A 19,864-nucleotide genomic window follows, 5' to 3' on the forward strand; every position below is an offset into this window, starting at 1 on the left:
ATGTTAGGGGGTGTTTGCATTACACCCTGTGCTGCCCAAGTGCTGCACTCGCCTTCCCCGGGCTTCATCTTCTGGCGGGGGGCGGGATGGGGAGATTGGTGTCCAGGGCTCTACAAAAGCGCAGCAGCATTAAAGGGAAGGAGCGAGCTGCCTGCCCCCCCCCCAAGCACCAGCTCCGGCCCTCACAACAACATCACACTTAAAGAGCCCCCTCGTTCCCTTTAAAAACAAGCAAGTGATTCGCTTTATATTCCGGCAACCAATCCTCATACACCCCACCGACAATACTGCAAGCCAAAGACCTAATTTTGGAAATGGTGTTGATAAGTAATCAGTGTGAAATATTGGAGCAGCTGGGCAATGGCTTTTCTGAAATCCTGACGCCTGCAAGAAAAGGAACATTCTGATTATAACAACATTTAGAATAAATCAGCCTGGAAATGGCTTCTGTAACACAGTGGGGAGTTTTATTATGCGGGGACTCCACATTAGGAGGGCTTTGCAACCTCCTTCCCCTCCCTTCTATCCGCAGGGATGAAATTAAATGGCTGTGGTTTGGGGCAATCTCTTTTATTTTCAGATTGGGTAACTGGAGGAAAATGCAACTTGGCAGCATTTTAATAGTCAATTCGGCCGGGTAAGCCGGCAGTAAACTGTCAGTGACTGCAACTGCCGTGCTTGATTGCTGGTGCCGATCCCGGGCATGGGTGGGGCCTGCCAGCCACCAGCTCCCATGTAGCCTGCAGGTGGCACTTGGAAGGTGCCCGCTGCAGAGCCATCCCATTGTCACCGGTGGCAATGGGAACGCCCTCCCTGGATGCGTGCGGCTTCCCCGAGGCCCCTAGAAGCCAACCTGCCTGTTCCCTGCTCCGTGACCACCCCAGAAATTCCTTGCCTGGGTCTTCTCGACATGAGGGGGTGTCAAGGAGCACCAGCCTCATTTCAATGCCTATTTTGGAAGCGTGAAACGCCACCAGCTAAACGTTGTGGTCTTCTAAGGAACAGAAGTTGGTGGATGTTTTGCACCAAGGAGGCAGGTCACTGCCCCGCTGCCCTGTAGGAGCCTTGTTCAAACTGGCTGAGCTGTTGACAGGCTGAAGTGGCTCGTCCTTCCCGAGAGTGGATGAGGCCCAGGACCCAGAGGTGGGCAATCTCTGCCTCGCTCTCTAATCCTACAGACACAGGGAGCCTCTGGCTCTCGGCTGAGTAGCCCCCACATGGGCTGGGTCCTCCTGCAGGCGGCCCCAGGGGATTCGAGGGGAGCCATGGCAGTTCTGAGCCAGGGGCCTGGCTGGAGGAGAATGAAACCTGCACAAGGCAGGTGGCGTGGGTGGCCCCAAGGAAAGCATGTCTGGGGCGAGGTGCCCCCAGGGCCTCGCAAGGGGCAGAACTCCCTCTGGAAGGATGGGGGCACAGGGCTGGGCGGCTTCACCTGGACTGCCCCAAGAGGGCCTTTGCCCAGCTGCAGCTGGTCTGCCACACCAGCCAGCCGTGCCCTTTCCTGGAAACAGCCCATTGGACAGCAACACCCCACCTCCCCACCCGGCGGCTTGATTCATGCAGCATGTGCTGCACAGGGCTGCCCCCTTGAAAAGCATTTGGAATCGGGCCGCTGGTTCAGAAGGCCTTGGGAGTGGGGGGCAGCAGAGGGATCCGGCGACTCGCTTGCTGTTGCCTCTGCCCTGAGCCTCTAGGCTCCAGTCAGGGTGCTGGTGGTCACTTTTAAAGCCCCTTAAGGTTTGGTACCTGAACATCTTCAGGACGGCTGTCTCCCAAACGAAGGCCCACGAAGACCTTGAACAGGGTTCCTGTGTTCTTCAGGGGGTAGTGTTGCATAAGAGATGGGGCCTGTTCATTAATAGTGTTGAGGCTGTGGAACTCCCTCCCACTGTAAGCTTGCAAATCCCCACCATACTTTCCACTCTGCAATTCAAACTTCTTATAGGCCTCTTCTTCTGCAGTGAGTGGACTCCAAGGGTTTTCAGTGCCATGTTTAATTTGGTTGTGTCCATGTTTTGTTCATTTGGTTTGATTGCGTTAAATTTTTCTGATTTGAATTGTTTGCCACTTTGGGCATTTCATTTCAGAAAAGTGGCCTTTTTATTTTAAAAAAAATTAATTAATTTACAAGATGCAGTCTTGATAAGCAACAATTAACCTGGAAGGAAAGGGTGGAGAGGGGAGGGGAGAGCTGAGTTCAAAAGAGCAGGGGGGGGGCGGCGGTCCTGCCAGATGCTCAGAGGACGGACTATGCTTCCAGACACAGGAGGAGGCTGCCATGGACCACGCGATGCTTGTGCCTTTCCATGACGAAAGAAGGGGGGGGTACAAATGGAACAAGCAGGCAAGCCCTTGGGTGCTTAGGGAGGCTTGGGTGGCTTGCACAGCACTGCCTGCAAGTTGGGGCTCAGACGCCAGCCGCACCCCTTCCTGGCAAGAGACAGGCTGGCCAGCTTCCTCCATGCTCCGGAGGCATCCAGGTTGGATTCTGGCCATGCCCTGCATGTCAGGCCATCCCGGAAAAATGTTCTGAAACGTCAACTGATTCAAGACACGGTGGCCAGCCCGGCCTCTCTCCATCAGAAATACTGAGGGCTGAAGTTCTTGTTACAGTAAACGTTCTCATGCATCAATTGCTTCTTATCAATACTAGCCGGGCCGGGCCGCAGAAAAAAGTTGTGGCCGCTGCTGCGTTGGCAGATCAGTGTGACATTTCGGCCGACTTTCATTCCTAAGCGTTAGCTCAGCAGGGCGTGATCTCCGGGCTGCTTCACACAGGAACCAGGGTGAGCTGGCGGGGTTCCCTGCTCAGGGCCCCGGAGCACGTGCTAGAGAGCCCTCCGCCTCCCCCGGCTGGACGGCGCAGACGAACGCAGAGACCCAGCGCTCTGCACAGACAGGTCCGCTCCATCACCCGCGCACAGGGCGGGCCAGGCACAAGCTGGGTGCCAAGCCCACTCCCCGCGGCGGCAGCTCCCCCCACCCGGCAGCCCTCTCACATGGGGCGGCCACCGAGGTCGAGGCTCCTCCATGCGCCCGAGGCCATGCTCTGGCCAACCCGTGGAGCAGCGCATCACTCCAGGGCAGGGGAGGGAAGGAAGAGGCAGCAGAGGATTTCTGATTGACTTTATTATTTTGTAAATGTGAATTTTACAAAGCATTTAACCATTAATGATCACAGTTTAAATGGATCTTTCATTATATGAAAACAGCGGTGAGCCCACTTTGATCTCTTGGGAGTGGGATGGTCAGGGCACCCAACAGCCTCCCCACCCACCCACCCACCCACCCACTCCTCTGATTCCATTGCAAACCTGTTGTGTCAACCATGGCTGCAAAAGTAACAGTCTTGAGCTAGACAGGAGAAATGGCACAAAAACAACAATTATGGGTCAGAAGGTGACTTTTTGTGGCTGAAACGTTAACTCCGCGGCATTGCAAAATCCCCCACACACACCCCAAGCCCTGCAATTTGTATTTTTTATTTTTAACAGTCGTGAGTTACAGTACTACTGGATACCTTAATACAGATTCCAAGAACAACTTTGTTCTTTTAAGACTTCTCTCAGACAGTTCACAGGATTAACACTTCATTTGAATCAAGCGCCATCCAAAGGTTCAAGTCAAAAATATTTATACATTTATGCTTAGACTTTTGTCTTTCTATAATTTTTTTTTTTTGTTAAAAATAGTATTGCAAGTTTTGGCCCCTCCCTCCATCTCATACATAAAGTCACAAAAGTGCAAAAAGATACAATGGAAGAAGCCGATCGGAACAGCTGAAGATGACCTCCAGAGCAAGAGCACCAGCCGCTTCCCTCTCAAGGATGGCAAACGCCCATTCACAGGCAGGCACCTCCGTGGGCCAGGGTGGGCGGCTCTGCTGCCGCCCCCTCCCGCCCGGGTGCACGCGGCCAGCCCCCTCCGCAAAAAGGCTCTCCCAGAAAGCACGGGGGCTCTTTTTGCCCATCAGCCAAAGGGGTGGGCGGGAGGCCTCCAACGCTCTCCCACGCAACTGGGCAGGAGCCCAGATCTGGGCCGCGCTGTCATGGCAACACTGCAGAGCACACACTCTGGCCGGTATTTCTGTTCCGCACTGTGCCCAGATCCTGGTCAACACGGCGGGGTTCCCTGCAGCGGCCTTGATGCCATGTGAACGCCCCCCTTGGCAGGCTGAAGCAGCCCCTTGAGATGGCAGCTGCAGTCCAAGTCGGCTGGGGAACCCGCCCCTTGTCTGCACCCGCCCCTTGACTCTGCCATCCGGAAGGGCCCGGCCCACTGGCAGGCCAGGAGGCTCCCCTCACAAGAAGCCACCTCAGGGGGGCTACACCAAGCGAGGAGGGAGGTGGCTCCAGCCTCGTCCAGACGCTCTTGCCCTCAGGGAGCTTCCAGTTGTGCGTTTTTAACAACGTTGCACCCACAGGGGCCTGACCCTTGACTGCGCCTCCCAAGTGAAAAGCACTTTCTGTGGGGAAGGTGGAAAGGAATTCACTGAGGGGGTCTGTTGTATTCGTCACTGATGGGAGTGTGAGTTCCAGTCTCCAAAGAGGTCACAAGGCCAAGGAAGATCAAGGGACAACCTGAAGGGCAAAGAAGCAGGGACCATTTCTTCACTACAGTCCCCATCAACATCTTGCAGTAAAATCAATTTCTAACCGGAACCTTTTACAACACATAATTAAGAGGAGTTAAAAACAAAACAAAACAAAAACAAAAAACACTACCCTAACCCTAATGCAGTGCTAAGAGTCGGCTGACAATGGCATTCTCTGAAGCCACGGAGGAGGACAAGCCCCTTCAGGGGGGCACAACACTCTCCTGACCTGGATTGTTTTTGGCACCGGCCAAAAACGGAGTAACAGCCATCTCTGGAAAGTACATTGCGGGCACTTTCTGTTTTGCCCCAGATCCCATTAATGACTTATGGGCAAAATCAGTAGCCATTTCCGTTGAAGCACAAGGAGCCGAGCTGGCTGGTTAACTGTCGAAAAATCTTCAGCAGGACAAGTTGACAAGAGTATGGCTTACCCTTTCTAATCTTGGCAGCGAGATTAGATTTCTGAATTTTTTGTTAAATCCAAGTTTTGTCATCGAGGAAAACCCCCTGGAATTGTACATTATTGACCGTGGACTAACTAAAGCGGCCTTCGGAAGCCATGCTAATCTACAAAGCGAGAGCAGTGAACTGTGGGGGGGGGGTCTCCATTCCAGAGAGGGAGGAAGAGGGTTGGCTGCTATCCTATAACGTGGCAACGGCTATGTCCATTCAGATTTTATTTTATAATTTTCTCTCTTTAAAAAAGGTGCTTGATATAACTTTATTATCTATAATATACACACGCAATATTGCTAACAGTCAAGCATTAAGAACAGAAGGTGCAGACATACCCTAAGTACTGATGCTTCTGGTGGTTTCTGTTTCAGGGCGAGAGGGAAGAGGCCGTTTCCATTTCACATTAAGTAGTATTACAGTCGGAAAGCAGCTCCCAGACTCGAGTGACATTCCTACCAGTCCTGTAAACAGAGGAGGGGGCGGCAGCAGCAGCAGCAGCAGCAGCAGCAGTGGGGAGGGGGCTTTCTGGTCTGGGGCTCTCATCCGTTTCCCTCCCAAGGAAAGCAAGTGGTCGAAGAGGCTAAGGCACTCCGGGAAGCTTGATCATTACGGGCTTCATCTTCAGGTTACATTCTTTATTTCTGAGGATGTGTTTTTCACACCCTCCCCTCCCCTTTGGAAGGATACAATCATGATCCACAGATACCTCTGAAATATGCCACCCATCCTTCACACACAGAATAGTTTTAGTGCAAAATGCTAGTCCTCATCTGCAAGATAAGGAAGACCCCCCCCAACCCCGCCCCCAACCAACCATTCACATTTTTCAAGTTTACCTAAAGTTCTCACTTCTTCTCTAATTAGAAAGTAAAACGAAATGAACAAAGGAGGGGGGGGGGGGGGACAAACAAAAAAGGACATGAAATTGTGCTCGGTATAAAAATATATTCTAACTGTGCAACACGACACTCTCTTCCAATTCTCTTCTCTAAGCCGTTCAAGTATTTCTTTTTGTCCTGCTAGTTTTATCTCCTGGGCTGCCCGGTCAGCGGCTCCTGGAATGATGCCAGGTGGGGATTTCTGTGTGGACAACCCACTGGTTTCCGAGATGAGGCAGCAGCGCGGCTGCCCCCCTTGGAAAGCGGCCGTCAAGGCCGCCGCCGCCGCCTCCTCCGCTCAGTGAGCCCCTTGAAGCCGCCTGTGCCGAGCTGGACGCTGCTGCTCCTCAGCTGTGGGCCTGACCCTAAGCGGCCACAGCAGGGAAGCTCCCAGCCTGGGAAGAGGAGGCCGGCCGGCCTGCATGCCACCCTGCGGAGGCTCCCAAAGTCCAGCCGCTGGCTCCTCTCTTCCCTGCAGGCAGCAACTGCCCGCTTCGGGCTGCTTCTGGACACTGGGGGATGCAGCAGGTCTGCATAAGGGGGCAGAGAGTCTTATTCAAGGTGCAGAGGAAGCTGCAAGTCTTGCAGTGAGAAACATGGCCAAGGCCCTGAACTTCCGCCAAGGAAGGGGAGGAGAGGACAGCTGGCCTGGGGGCAGCAAGCAGGACTGGTCCCCTTAGCTAAGCAGGGTCCGCCCTGGCTGCATTTGAAGGGGAGGCCTGATGCGCGAGCAGCACTGGAAGAGATTCCGCTCAAGGGATGGAGCCGCTCTGGGAAGAGCATCGAGTGTCCCACTTCCCTCCCTGGCAGCAGCATCTCCAAGAGAGGGCTAGGAGGGACGCCTGCCTGCAGGCTTGGAGAAGCTGCTGCCAGTCTGTGAAGACAATCCTGAGCTAGGTGGACCAGTGGTCTGACTCAGTCTACGGCAGCTTCCTAGGTTCCAAGGTCTCGGGAGTTTTGTGGCAAAGAGAGAGGGCCGTCTTGGGCAGGGGGAGCGGCCTGGAAGACAGAAGGCACCCCACACCCAGAGTGCCGGTGGTGAACCCGGCAACCCTGGCCGAGACATCGCCACTGCTGAGCCTTCTTCCTCACATTCTGCATCTTTCCTGCCGCTGCCACCCTCACCACCACCACCACCACTCCGTGCGCCCCTGCCTCCCTGACATCCAGAAGCGGGATCCTGGCCCGAGAAGAAGGAACAAGCCCATCAGGCAGGCAGGATCGTGGCTGAGGGAGTCCAAACCCCCCCCCCGCCCGGCAGCAAGACCGGGGTGCAAGGGTCCCTGGCGCTGAGCACCCTCTTCCCAGGGCAGCCACACACTACCTTCCGGGCGGGCAGGGGCTCAGAGCAAGCCCCAGACCTGGACCAAGGCTGCTTGAACTCGGACTGGGGGTAGGAGTGGAGGCCCCGACGGAGGAGCAGTGCTGGGTCACCAGCTAAAAGCAATCAGTTGGGGGGCGGGGAGGGAGGGAGGGAGCCACTTTTCGGGCTCCTTGCTTGGAACATGGAAGCCAACCCCGTTTGGACCACTTTGGCGGGTGGGGTGGGGTGGGGGGCATGCCGGCCTGGATACCTGTGCAAAGACACGGTGTGACTGGCAAACGTGGCCTGGAGACTGAAGACGCCCAGGCCACCAGAGAGCCAAGAGGCCCCGAGCACGCCCGTGTGTGCCATGTGTGCGTCTCCAGGCAGGCAGGCTCTGTGGTCCCCACTGCCTTGAAGATGAAGACGGGCCACTTGCCAAAGGCACCCCTCCCCGCCGCCAGCAGCAGAGAAGAGGCACAAGGCTGCCGGCTCCTGCCTCCCAGGGCGGGGGCAGCCCCCCACCTGCGGCCCTTGCACACCCATCCCAGCCCCCCTCCAGCCTGGAGGCCCCGCTCCGGCGCCTGCTTGGCCCTCGACTCCCTCGGGACCCAGAGGCGAGAGGCCGAGCAGGCTCCGGGGCCCGGGTGGCACCGCAGAGCGCCCCAGCAGGCCGAGGGGTCCTTGGCCAGGGAGCAGAGCAGCGCTGGGGCCACGCTCCGTGCTGGACTCCAGCAGGGGAGAAGCAGCAGCAGCAGCAGCAAACCCAGCAGAACGGGGCGGGGGGGGGGGGCGACGCCGGGGCTTGTCTCTCTCTGCCACGAAGACACACCCAGGCAGCTCAGACCTGGAGAAAGCCGCCTCTGCCTGCTTCCCAGGCCTGCCCGAACCGTGGCCCTGAACATGGCCGTGTTCTGAGAGGGGGGGACGGGGCAGAGCTGGGGGGACGCGAGGTGCCCGCAGGGGGCAAGGCCTGCAGCCAGCCCGGAGCAAGCAGCGCCCCCAGCCAGAGGTCTGCCATCACTGCCCAAGAGCAACAAAGCATGGAAGACGGCGGGGGGGGGGGGAGCCGAGGGGGCCTGGGGGCAGAGCAGAGGCACCCTTGCCTGCGGCCTCCCTCTCTGCGGGGAGAAGGGGCTGCCACATGCCTCAGGCGAGGGGGGCGGACTCCCAGGTCAGCCACAGCTGCGCCAGGCCTTCTGGGGACATCGCCCAGCTTCCTGCAAGGCTGAGCTGTCTCGTGGGGTCAGGGTTTAGGGGCAGCTTCTCCCCCTGCAGGGACAACCCGGACTGCGGCCTTCAGACTGCGGCGTGGCTCTCCCTGTGCCTCGCTCTGCCCATGGAGGTGCCTCTGGACAAGGGCAGCCCAGTCCACACCCCACCGCTCAGGGGGGCAGGAAACCCGCCTGGTCTCAGCAGCAGCCCTTCCGTCCTGGCCCCTTGGCCCCCTCAAGGGCGGGTGGCCATCCGGCTCATTCTGCCTGCTCCACACAGGCCCAGGTCCGCTGCCCCAAACTCCCAGGGCTGGCCAAATGCAACTGTGGGGGACAGGCGGGGTTGTTCTTGGCAGCCACACACACACACACACACACACACACACAGACACACACGGGAGTGGGGAATCCCCCCACGCTTGCCTCTGGACAAGGTCCTCGCCCTGGGAGTCCCGCGAGGTTTGCCTTGTGCCTGCCTGGAGGCGGATCGTCCCCCAAGCAAGCCTGGGCCGGAAGGCAACACGCCAGGAGACGCCCTGCCTCCTGCCTGCCAAAGCCAACCCAGGACACTCGCCAAAAGGTGGGGCACCAAGCTCAGCAACGTCACACGCCTGGCCCAGAAGGGGCCGGGAGCAGCAAGGCCAAGCAGCCGGAAGAAGAGCCGCCATGGAAGCGACGCCCAAGAGCCGCCAAGAGTGTCGGTGGCAGAAGAGACTCCGCTGCCCAGCGGAAGAGGAAGATGCTGGCCGGCAGGGCGGGCCCCTTCCCCCCTCGGAACACAGCCCAGCGCGGCGGGGCTCCCGTCGGACACACACCTGGCAAGAAGCTCCACTCACAGCAATGGCGCTTGCCCCCAGCAGGGTCCCAGGGAACTGGGCCGGAGCAGAGCGTCCCTGGCCACAAGGGAAACCAAGGAGCCAAGCAATCCTGTTGTGCCCAAGACCCACGGAAAAAACAGCAGCAGCAGCAGCAGCAGCAGCAGCTGACACTCGCTCCCCAGGGCCGCGGCCCCGGGCTAGTCTTTGGCACCACCACCAAGGAGGCCCGCCACCAGCCTGGGCCTTCCCACTCCCGCCTGACTGGCCAGACTCCCTGGGGGAAATACAGCCCTGGCGGGGAGGGGGGCCTGGCGCTGCTCAGGATGGCGGGGGGGGGGGGGGCGGGGAGACCGACATTCTCTGGCTCTTGTGAAATAAAACGCCACCATCCTCTAGACTAATCTCCGGGAGAGGCAAAAGAGAAGCCCAGGGCAGTGTTTGTTTTGTCCTCCGTTTGCAGGTGGCCTTAGACCTAGAGTTGCTGACACTATAACCAATGTGATATTTCCTTCATAAATCTTAAATACAAGCAGAATAAAGATCACATTTTTCTCAGGCAACAGTAGCAGTTCAGTAGGTAAATGGTTCGATCACATTTCGGTATTAATAACGCATGCAAGCAGCTGCAGTATTATAGGCCCCTTGCCGGCCGGGCGCCACGTTCTGGGCCGCTCTCCTTCATACGCCCCCCCCGTAAGTCCCCTCCTGCCGCCTCACAGGCGTTTCCGGCCGGCTGATGGAGCCCGGCCCGGGTTCGAAAGGCGGTGTGGTGCTTTGGCTCTCGGAAGCCATGGCTGCCGGACTGGCCGAGGCCTGGATGACCGAGCCGCCCCCCTCGGCCTCATCGCTGGGCTCACACAGTTGGCTGGAGCCACCGCTGGGATCGACGGCGACTGTGCTAGTTCTCAAGGCCACGATCGTCCCGGGGTCGCCCCTCCTCTCGGCATAGATCCGTTGTTCAAACATCTGGGCAGCCGAGGGCTGGAAGTCGGGGTCCAGAGGGACGCTGCTGCTGGTGCTGCTGGTGGCCCCCATGACAGAGCGATACACCTCCATGCCCTCCGGCAACATGGACTTAATCTTTGGAAGCCAACGCTTGCGTACGCGGCGGGCATTGGTGCACATGTCAGCCGCAATGACATTCATCTCGCTCTCCTTGAAGCTTGGGGCAAAATTCTGACAATATACTGCAAAGACAGGGATGCGTTTTAGCCACGGCCCCCAGTGCGAGAGACGCGGGCTGGGCTGGCCATCTGGGCAAGGAATGGAGGGACGTTGCCATACACGCCTTCCCAACACCCGCGACATCTACGCCCGTAGGAGCTTTGTGACAACTAGGGAGATGTGACATCCCAAAGAGACCAACATCACGAACGTTACCACGACGGAAAGGGCCCTCCAAGGCCTCCTAGAAGCAAGGTGAGGCTACTGAGGGATTCTTGGATGGTCCGTTTGTCTAAAAGCAAGAGCCCATAGAGGGGCATTAAGGAGGGCCCCATGTCCGGGCCAGTAACAAAGGGCGGCATGGGGCTTGTGCTAGGAGCTGAAAGCCACCCCTGGGACCCCTGCCATCAGCCCAGCGCAGGGCCTGCCAGCCCACAGTAGCTTGGCGGAGTTACCCATTTCTGGAACCCACCCCCAGTCGGCATTTTGCAGACAAGGCGCAGCTTCTCCCATCTCAATCTGCTGGCGACAGAGGAAGCTGTGCTCTGCATTCCCTTTCCCCAGCGAAAGCCGGGGTGGGGGGGCCTGCAATGTTGGCAAAGCTGTGGGGCGTCCTTGGACTGGGGGCCTTCCCCGAAAATAGAAGCACAAAGTCCGCTTCCCGGCGGAGCAGGCAGACAGGAGGGAGAGGCTGGCTGTCGGTCGGTCCAGCTCTGGGTGGGTCGGGAGAGCCTGCTTGGCCCGGAGGGATGCGGTTGCTTCAGAGCCTCCGGGCTCCTGCTTTTCCTTTCCCCTCCAGGCGTCCTGCCTGCCTCCTGCCCGCCTCGACTCCTGCCCTGGGTGAGGTTCTGCCCCAGCCGGGCTCCCCCCCAGCCCTGCCCTGGCTCTTCAGGCCAGCCCTCGGGCTCCGCCGCTCTTCTTGCTAGCCCCTGCCCCCTGCCCCCTGCCCGCTCCCAAGACCTTCTCTCTGGCCCACCCTCCTTCCTGCCAGGACAGTCTGCTGCTGCCGCCGCCGCCGACTCCGCTCCAGGTGGCCACCAATGGCCTCCTCATTAGCACCTGGTGGCCCCAGTTCAGCCAGGTGGCCAGGGAGCTCCTACGGGTGCTGCCCCCAAAGTCAGAAGGAGGACTCTGCTGTGGCGACAGGTTTAGCCATACAAGGAAAGGGCAGCCGGACACAAAAGCCCGGCCAGTGAAAAGAGGTGCTGGCGCCATCCGTGGGAGAAGCAGCCGCATGGTGGCCTGCAGGGTCCCCACAGAACCCTGCCCCACGGCCAAGGCTCTGGGGTCCCCTGTGGAGACAAGCCCAGCAACCGGCTCCCTCTTGTTCCTGGGCTGGCAACGAGACCTGGGGTGGCCTCGACAGATTCACGCTGGGGGGGAAAGAGGCAGCCTGCTAAGCTCTCAGACTCTTAAATCCCACATGTGGGGATACTCTTGTGGCAGGTCAGTGCCCTGAAAGGGCTTTCCGAGTAAAGAGTTCAAGGAATCGGAATAGCGACCAAAAAACACAGGCTTTGGAAACATGAATGTGTTTCGAGAAAGGAAGACCTCAACTCAGATGTCCCGAAGACGACGGAAGGAGGACCCCCCCCCGCAGTGCCCGCCCCTGGCCCTGCTCTGACCCAAGCATTTCCTCCACCCCACTTACGTTTCACAGCATTCAGGACCCTGCTGTCCAGGGGCTTCCGGCTGGGGTCACTGGTGGAAGACCGGATTCCAGTTCCGCAGCTGTTGGCCAGGGTGTTCCTGTTCCGAGAACAAGCCGGGAGCAGGATCTCAAGAGCGGCGCCGTGGGGCACATGGATGGGAGGCCTCCTTCGCACCGTCAGGAGAGGGAGCAAAGGGCCGGGGAGGCTGCTCATTCCCGAAGGAAGGCTGCGCAGGGGTCCCATGGCAGGGTGGGGAGGCAGAAGCCAGACGCAACGCTCCAGGAAGCCCGGCCACAGATGGCGGGGAGGGGGGCAGATTGTGTTTGGGTCCTTCTGTGTCTCCCAAAGACTGCAAAGCGTTCAGGGAGTCTGAACCAGCCCAGCCACAGGACTTAAACCCTTAAGTCGTAAGGGAGAAACTCCAGGAAGAGAGCAGACCAGGCTGCCACGATGGCATCGGGAGGGACTCCCTCCTCCCCGGGTCCCTCTGGCTCGCAGTCTCAGTTGACACCAGGCCCTCTGCTCCCTTCTGGAGGAGGAGGAGGAGGAGGTGGTCCACAGGCCATTCCAGGCTCACTCTGGCCTGACAAGAGCTCTGCTCCTCAGCCCAGGACAGACACAGCAGCTGGCTCAGAAAGAGGCCCAGAAGACGCACTTGGTGGTCCTACCTGTCAAAGAACGTGGCCAGGAGGCGCCGGAGGAGGACCTTGTGTTTCACGCCTGCACACAAATGACAGTTCATGAGCTGCCCTCGAGTGATGTAAACCCCAGAGCCTACGAGGGAGGGAGGGAGGGGGAAGAGAGAGAGCGCACACAACTGAATGGCTGAGAAGTCACACTCTGGCTGGCACTACTAAATGTGCAAACTCGACAACAGCACACACCATTCTCCTCAGGTAACTATTATTATTATTAATTATTATTAATTTGATTTCTATACCGCCCTTCCAAAAATGGCTCAGGGCGGTTTACAAAGAGAGATGACAAACAAATAAGATGGCTCCCTGTCCCCAAAGGGCTCACGTTCTAAAAAGAAACATAAGACACACACCAGCGACAGTCACTGGAGGTCCTGTGCTGGGGGTGGAGAGGGCCAGTTCCTCTCCCCCTGCTAAATAAAGAGAATCACCACGGTAAAAGGTGCCTCTTTGAACTAGAAGCAAGGAGGAAGGTTTCTGGAGAGAGAAGCAGAGCCAGACCCCGTAGCAGGGCCACTGCCTTCTCCAGCGGGCTCAGTTGGCAGCTAGGCCAAGGACCCAAGAGAGGAGCTGCAGTGGAGACAGCTTGGACTCCCCCAGGCAAACCACCAGCCCAATTCTCAGCTGGACAAGCCGGCTTCCTTGGCTGCGCGCTGGCCTGCACACCCAGGAGGAGGCAGCCTAGTCCTCGGGCCACGGGCCAGTCCAAGCAGCAAGCCTCTTCTCGTGCCAGGATTTGCCGCCTGCAGGCCACGGAAAAGAGCAAATGAAACGAGTCGGCTCAGTGCGTGGCAGCTGTGAAAAAGGCCAATTCCATGCTAGGGAGCATTAAGAAGGGGATTGAGAATGAACGTGCTAATATTATAATGCCCTTCTACAGATCTATGGGGAGGCCACATCTGGAGTACTGTGTACAGCTTTGGTCACTGTATCTTAAGAAGGCTGTTGTAGAACTGGGAAAGGTGCAGAAGAGGGCAACCAAGGTGATCAGAGCCTGGAGCACCTTCCTTACGAGGCAAGGCTACAACACCTGGAGCTCTTTACTTTGGAAAAGAGGCGACTAGGTGAAGACATGATCGAGGTGTATAAAATTATGCATGGAGCAGAGAGGGTGGACAGAGAGAAATTCCTCTCTCACACACACCACACTAGAAGCAAGGGTCACCCCATGAAACTCAACGCTGGGACATTTAGGACCGACAAGAGGGAGTACTTTTCCACCCAGCGCACAATTAACTGATGGAATTCCTTGCCATGGGACGTGGCGATAGCCACCAGCTTGGGGGCTTTAAAAGGGGCTTAGACAGATTCCTGGGAGAGAGGTCTATCAACGGCTTCTAGTCGGAGAGCTATAGGCCAGCCTCAGAGGCACGATGCCCCTCCATCCCAGTTGCAGCAGGGGAGCCACAGCAGCAGGAGAGAGGGCCGACCCCTCCCAGCTCGTGCCTGTGGGCTCCCCAGAGACATCTGGTGGGCCACTGCAGGCAGCAGGAGGCTGGACTCGATGGGCCTCCAGCAGGGCTGCTCTGATGTTCTGACAGGCAAACGTGCCACCTCTGGTTTGGGCCGAGGTCCGTCCAGAACAGCCTTCCCCGCTGTGCAAGCACCACAGCCTTCAGCCCGAGTACCCTAACCCCACACAGCCGCCGCCGTGGAACTACTCCCGACCCCCCGATGGCAGCCGTCTGCTCCCTGCCGCCCTCTGAACGGAGGAGGGCAGCTGAGCTCTGAGCGGGGAGGAGGGAGAGCAGCAGGGCCTGATGGGGAGCGGGGGGGTGGGGTTTCCCGTTATAGACCCCAAAAATGTTGGACTGAGGTCAACAGAAGAACAGCCCTGCTGGGTCAGGCCCAAGGAGGCCGATCTAGGCCAGCCTCCTGTTTCGCACAGTGGCCCACCAGATGCCGCTGGAAGCCTACAGGCAGGAGTTGAGGGCATGCCTTCCCTCCTGCTGTTACTCCCCTGCAACTGGGGTTCATCCTCACTATTCCCGTCTTTTCTAATTAAATCTCAATTAAGAAAAAACCCATCGAATTATTCAGGAGAAATGCAAGTTGAAAGCATTCAATTGTCATGCTCATTTTAAGAGCCTGCCACAACTTTGGCTAATAACATTCTAGACACCAGACATTAAATGGAATGCCACCATTTTAAGCAGTGAGTAATTTCTTTTTGCCATGGAGGATCAACTGCATCAAAATTGTGGGTAATCACACCCAACTTAGTTCACAGTGAGAAAGAAGGAAGTTTGCAAGCCATCCTGTTGGGGACACCCAAGGAAGCCCTGCTGCTCTTACCTGCAACCAGTTCAAGTTTTTCTCCAGGATCTCCTTCTGAATAGAGCTTGGGATGGCAGCGGTACCCAATCTGACTGATCAGGCTGGCGGGAAGAGCGACCAAGTCACGCCGGATGAGGACACAGGAGCGGCTCTCCAGGGGGCCCGGCTCCGGCTTCTCTGGAGGCCCTGGGGAAGGAGCAACGGAGAAGCGGCAGCAGCATGAAAGCAACGCCACCATGTGCGTGAAACCAGCCCCACTCAGGCAAGCAGAGCCCCCGTCCTCTGAAGGGCTGTGAACGCCACAGAGGCCCCCCCAGCTGAGGCTGAAAGAGCTGGGAACAGAGGGGTGTGTGTGTGGGGGGGGGGTCTCCCATTGCTTGCTGCAAATCACGCCTGGTTGTGGATGCAGCAGAGGGTGCAGAATCCAGGACCAGCTTCCTCACAGGCTCCGTCCCACCAGCCTGCCCCCGAATCGCCTCGACCCGAGACACTCCGACCCAGCTGCTCCTCTCGCCTCTCCTCGGCTGCCCCTCCCAACACAGCCTGAATGGGGTGGTTAATTCTACTTGCAGAGGAGCCTCTCGGGTCCAGTGAGCAGGGCCAGCCACACAAGGGGCTGGGGGGCAACCGCCTGCCCCACAACACAAGCCACCTCTGCATGGGCACGTTGGCTGCAGGAGACGGCTGGCTCCATGCTCTGGGCAAGCAGGGGATGGCCTCGCTGGCATCAATCCATCGGTCCTCCTTGCAGTTTCCTAAAGGTTCACTTAAGGAAATTCCCACACCACAATCTTTCTAAAGCAGGAATCATGGGAGTTGTAGTCCAACAATATCTGCAGAAGGGCTGAAGTTCAATAGTGCCTCTAATATTGCACAGTTAGGTTTATATATTGTCCTTTATGCATCATGTCTGCAGTGTGTAATTTAGTTTATTTGCTGTGGGACAATGGTTTTGGGGGAGGAATGGAGTATACAAAATAAAAATAAAGTAATAGCAGAGAAGTCCAGGTAGCATTTTGAAGTCCAGGACCCCCAAGGTAGCATTCTCAGAAATGCTTCCTGTTCCACGCGCAAGAACAGTGAGACAGGCAGAGCTGAGGGGTTTCAATGCGTGGATGAGACGTTGGTGCTGGGAGGAGGGGTTTAGATTTGTTAGGCACTGGGACACATTTTGGGGCAAGCAAGGCCTGTACAAAAGGGATGGGCTGCACTTGAACCAAGATGGAACCAGACTGCTGGCGCTTAAAATCAAAAAGGTTGCAGAGCAGCTTTTAAAATGACACCTGGGGAACAGCCGATGGGAGCTGGGCAGTATCCCGTTTGGCAAAAGCCATCCTTTAAAGTGTGAGGCTGCAAAGAATTCAAATAAGACAGAAGGGGACAGAGCAGAACCGCATAAAGAGCAGACAGGAGCCTGTGCCAGCAGGTCAAAGAGTCAAAAAAAGAGCATACATCAGGGGAGAGGTTCAGCACATAGGTGCTTATATGCCAATGCCAGAAGCCACCAAGCCAAGATGGGTGAGCTGGAGTGCTTGGTTGCTAGCACAGAAATAGATATAGTGGGCATAACAGAAACATGGTGGAACAGTGAGAACCGGTGGGACACTGTTATCCCTGGGTATAAACTCTACAGAAAGGACAGGGAGGGGCGCCTTGGAGGTGGAGTAGCACTGTATGTGAAAGAAGGGGTAGAATCTAACAAGCTAGAAAACCTAGGTGGACTGGAGTCCTCCACAGAAACCCTTTGGGTGACTATACAAGGCCGGAAAGGGAACATGCTACTGGGGACGTGCTATCGCCCTCCGGATCAAAATGCTGACAGTGACTGGGAGTTGCAAAAGGAAATCAGGGAAGCGTCAATGAGAGGCAGGGCAGTAATAATGGGTGACTTCAATTCAATGGGTGATCGGTGCTTTTTAATTTATTCATAAATGATCTAGAAGTTGGGGTAAACAGTGAGGTGACCAGATTTGCAGATGATACCAAACTCTTTCGGGTAGTGAAATCCAAATCAGATTGTCAGGACTCCAAAAGGATCTCTCCAAACTGGGTGAGTGGGCGACAAAATGGCAAATGCGGTTCAATGTTGGCAAGTGTTAAGTGCACTGTTCCCTCTAAGGCGTGGGCACACTCACAAGTTTTCTGATGTCCACTCAGTTAATTTTAGTTCCTGCTCAGGTTGAAATAGGAAGGCCCCACTCTGAATGCACGTGTGCACACAGTGCCTTGATACTGCCACCCAGAACAAAACTCATTCCATACAAAGATGAAAAAAATTAGAGGGACCCCTGGTTAAGTGATGCACATTGAGATGAAAAATCCTAACTTCAAGTATATGCTGATGGGATCTGAGCTGTTGGTGACTGACCAGGAGAGGGATCTTGGGGTCATGGTGGACAGCTCATTGAAAGTGTCGACTCACTGTGCGGCAGCTGTGAAAATGGCCAGTTGCATGCTAAGGAACATTAGGAAGGGGACTGAAAATAAAACTGCTAATATTATAATGTCCTTATACAAAACTATGGTGCAGCCACACCTGGAGTACTGCGTACAATTCTGGTCACCACATCTAAGGAAAAGGTGCAGAAGAGGGCAACCAAGATGATCAGGGGCCTGGAGCACCTTCCTTATGAGGCAAGCCTACAACACCTGGGGCTTTTTAGTTTAGAAAAAAAGACGACTGCAGGGAGGTCTATAAAATCATGCCTGGTGTTGAGAAAGTGGATAGACAGAAATTCTTCTTCCTCTCACATCACACTAGAACCAGGGGTCATCCCATGTAAATTGAATGCCAGGAAATTTAGGACCGGCCAAAGGAAGTACATTTTCACAGAATGCATCATCAACTTGTGGAATTCTCTGCCAAAGATGTGGTGACAGCCAACAACTTGGATGGCTTTAAGAGAGGTTTGGATAACTGCATGGGGGAGAGGTCTATCAGCGGCTACTGGTCGGAGGGCTACAGGCCACCTCCAGCCTCAGAGGCAGGATGCCTCTCAATACCAGTTGCAGGGGAGTAATAGCAGGAAGAGAGAGGGCCGGCCCCTTCCAGCGGGCTTCCAGCAGCGGCATCTGGTGGGCCACTGTGTGAAACAGGAGGCTGGACTAGATGGGCTTCCTGGGGGGGGCCTGATCCGTCAGGGCTGTTCTTACGTTCTTAAGCGTCTGAAGAGGGGAGAGGAGAGGAGCTGATGAAGAGAAAGGCGAATGCAATGCAGGGAGGGCTCTCCAAGAGGGCAGGAAGGGGTAGTGCCCCCCCACCCAACATTCCCCGCTCCCCCATCCACCAGTCTGGAACTTCACAGCAAAGTGTCAGGCAAAACCATCATCAATGTGTACTACAGTCATATAATCTTGACTTGAATTAATTATTTTCAAAGGCTTCCGTGGTTTGAAGAAGCCTCCTTCACTCCCTCCCTCCTCTACTCCAGAACAAGCAGCAGAAGCCAGTGCAGACAAGGAGGGAGGGAGGACTCCTCCAGCCCCACCCCACCCCACCCCGCCCGGAGCCGGGCCAGCCCCTCTGCTTCCTTTCGGGCCAGGCACAGGGCTGGGTGGGGCCAGGTGAGCAGTGAGGGGGCCGGGTCCTCCTCTCCCTCCCTCGCAGGTTGCAGCTGGCCTAGTCCTGACCTCTCTCGGACTCCAGCCTTTCCTGCCACATGGCACTGAGCAGGAAGTGAAAACTAGCCTGGGAAGCAGACCGGAAGGTTGGGCCTCATCCAGGAAGGCAGCATTTGCTAAGAGGAATCTGGCCCATTTTCAGAAGAAGTTTGAGAATGGCAAGCAAACTCCGTCAATAAGCTTGCTTGTTAATGCAAAGGAAGATTAATTCTGGTCTGTCTCCAAGTCCTGGATGCAGACAGCAAAAGCCTCACTCCCGCTCTGTTGCCCCAAACCAGTGGCTCTAGACCGGAGTCTCTCCTGATGCCGTGACTCCCGAACAGCTAAAAACTGGCTATGCACACATGTGAGCTGGAGAGAGAACCGGAGAGGGTTACGAAGAAGGGCGTTTGGCGCTGGTCTCTTTCACTGCCCTGGAGCCATCAGTGGCTGCCGCAGGGTCCCTGTGGGTCCTGTTCTTCGGATCCTCGGGGGCCGCAGCCAGGGCACGTTTGGGGGGACAGATGGGGCTGGCTCCTACTCAGGGCTGGAGCAATCCCCAGATTCGGGACTTCAGCCCAGACCGGAGGGGGGAGGCGTTTGACTCCCTGGCCCTGGAGGGGGTCGCTTGGCTGCTCTTTCCTGAATTATCGGAAGATCCTCACTCCTTGTAGCTCTTTATGATTATCAAGCATGATTTAGAGACTACTACTACTCAACAAGCCAGTTCACAAAGCAGTCTCCATTGCAAAAGGAAGGAGGAGACGGTTCCCAAAGGGCTCGCCATCCGAAAAGCAGCGCCAGGGAGACCCCAGAGACAGCCACTAGGCGCCATGCGATGCCTGAGACAGCTGCCCGCTCTCCCTGCTCCAGAGGAGGGGAAGAGGTGCCTCTGGGCCCAGCTAGCAGGGGCTGCTCGGGTGGGGGTGGGGGGCAAAGAGGAGTGTTCTGCCTAAAGGTGGGGGGGGCCTCCAGGGGCCCTTGCAGCACAACAAGGAGCCCACACAGTTGCAGGCACCTGGCGACACGTCAGCATCCCCACTCTGGGATGCAACAGGAGGAGCCTGAATTCTGAGGACATTTCCGGATTTGGGGGTGGGGGGGCGGATTCCAATTTCTTATGTAGGCATCAGTGGTGACATTTTGGAAAGATGACTGAAGTGCCATCTACCCCAGAAGCGACTTGATTTCCGTTGCTCTTAACCCA

At 56.7% G+C, this 19,864-nt stretch overlaps 1 protein-coding gene across 3 annotated transcripts in view; it reads right to left on the bottom strand.

The window, feature by feature from the left end:
- Positions 1–9,748: 9,748 nt before the first annotated feature.
- NACC2 (NACC family member 2) overlaps positions 9,749–19,864 on the bottom strand; it is a 46,280-nt gene continuing 36,164 nt past the window's right edge. For all 3 annotated transcript variants that reach the window (XM_053282168.1, XM_053282169.1, XM_053282167.1), the window contains exons 3-6: positions 15,076–15,243; positions 12,751–12,856; positions 12,082–12,179; positions 9,749–10,453 (exon numbers count right to left, since the gene is read on the bottom strand). In XM_053282168.1, the coding sequence (XP_053138143.1) occupies positions 9,945–10,453; positions 12,082–12,179; positions 12,751–12,856; positions 15,076–15,243 (881 nt within the window). In that variant the 3' untranslated portion in view covers positions 9,749–9,944. The remainder of the gene's footprint in view (positions 10,454–12,081; positions 12,180–12,750; positions 12,857–15,075; positions 15,244–19,864) is intronic.

Source organism: Hemicordylus capensis, chromosome 17 (assembly GCF_027244095.1).
Source record: "Hemicordylus capensis ecotype Gifberg chromosome 17, rHemCap1.1.pri, whole genome shotgun sequence".
Lineage (NCBI taxonomy): Eukaryota > Metazoa > Chordata > Lepidosauria > Squamata > Cordylidae > Hemicordylus > Hemicordylus capensis.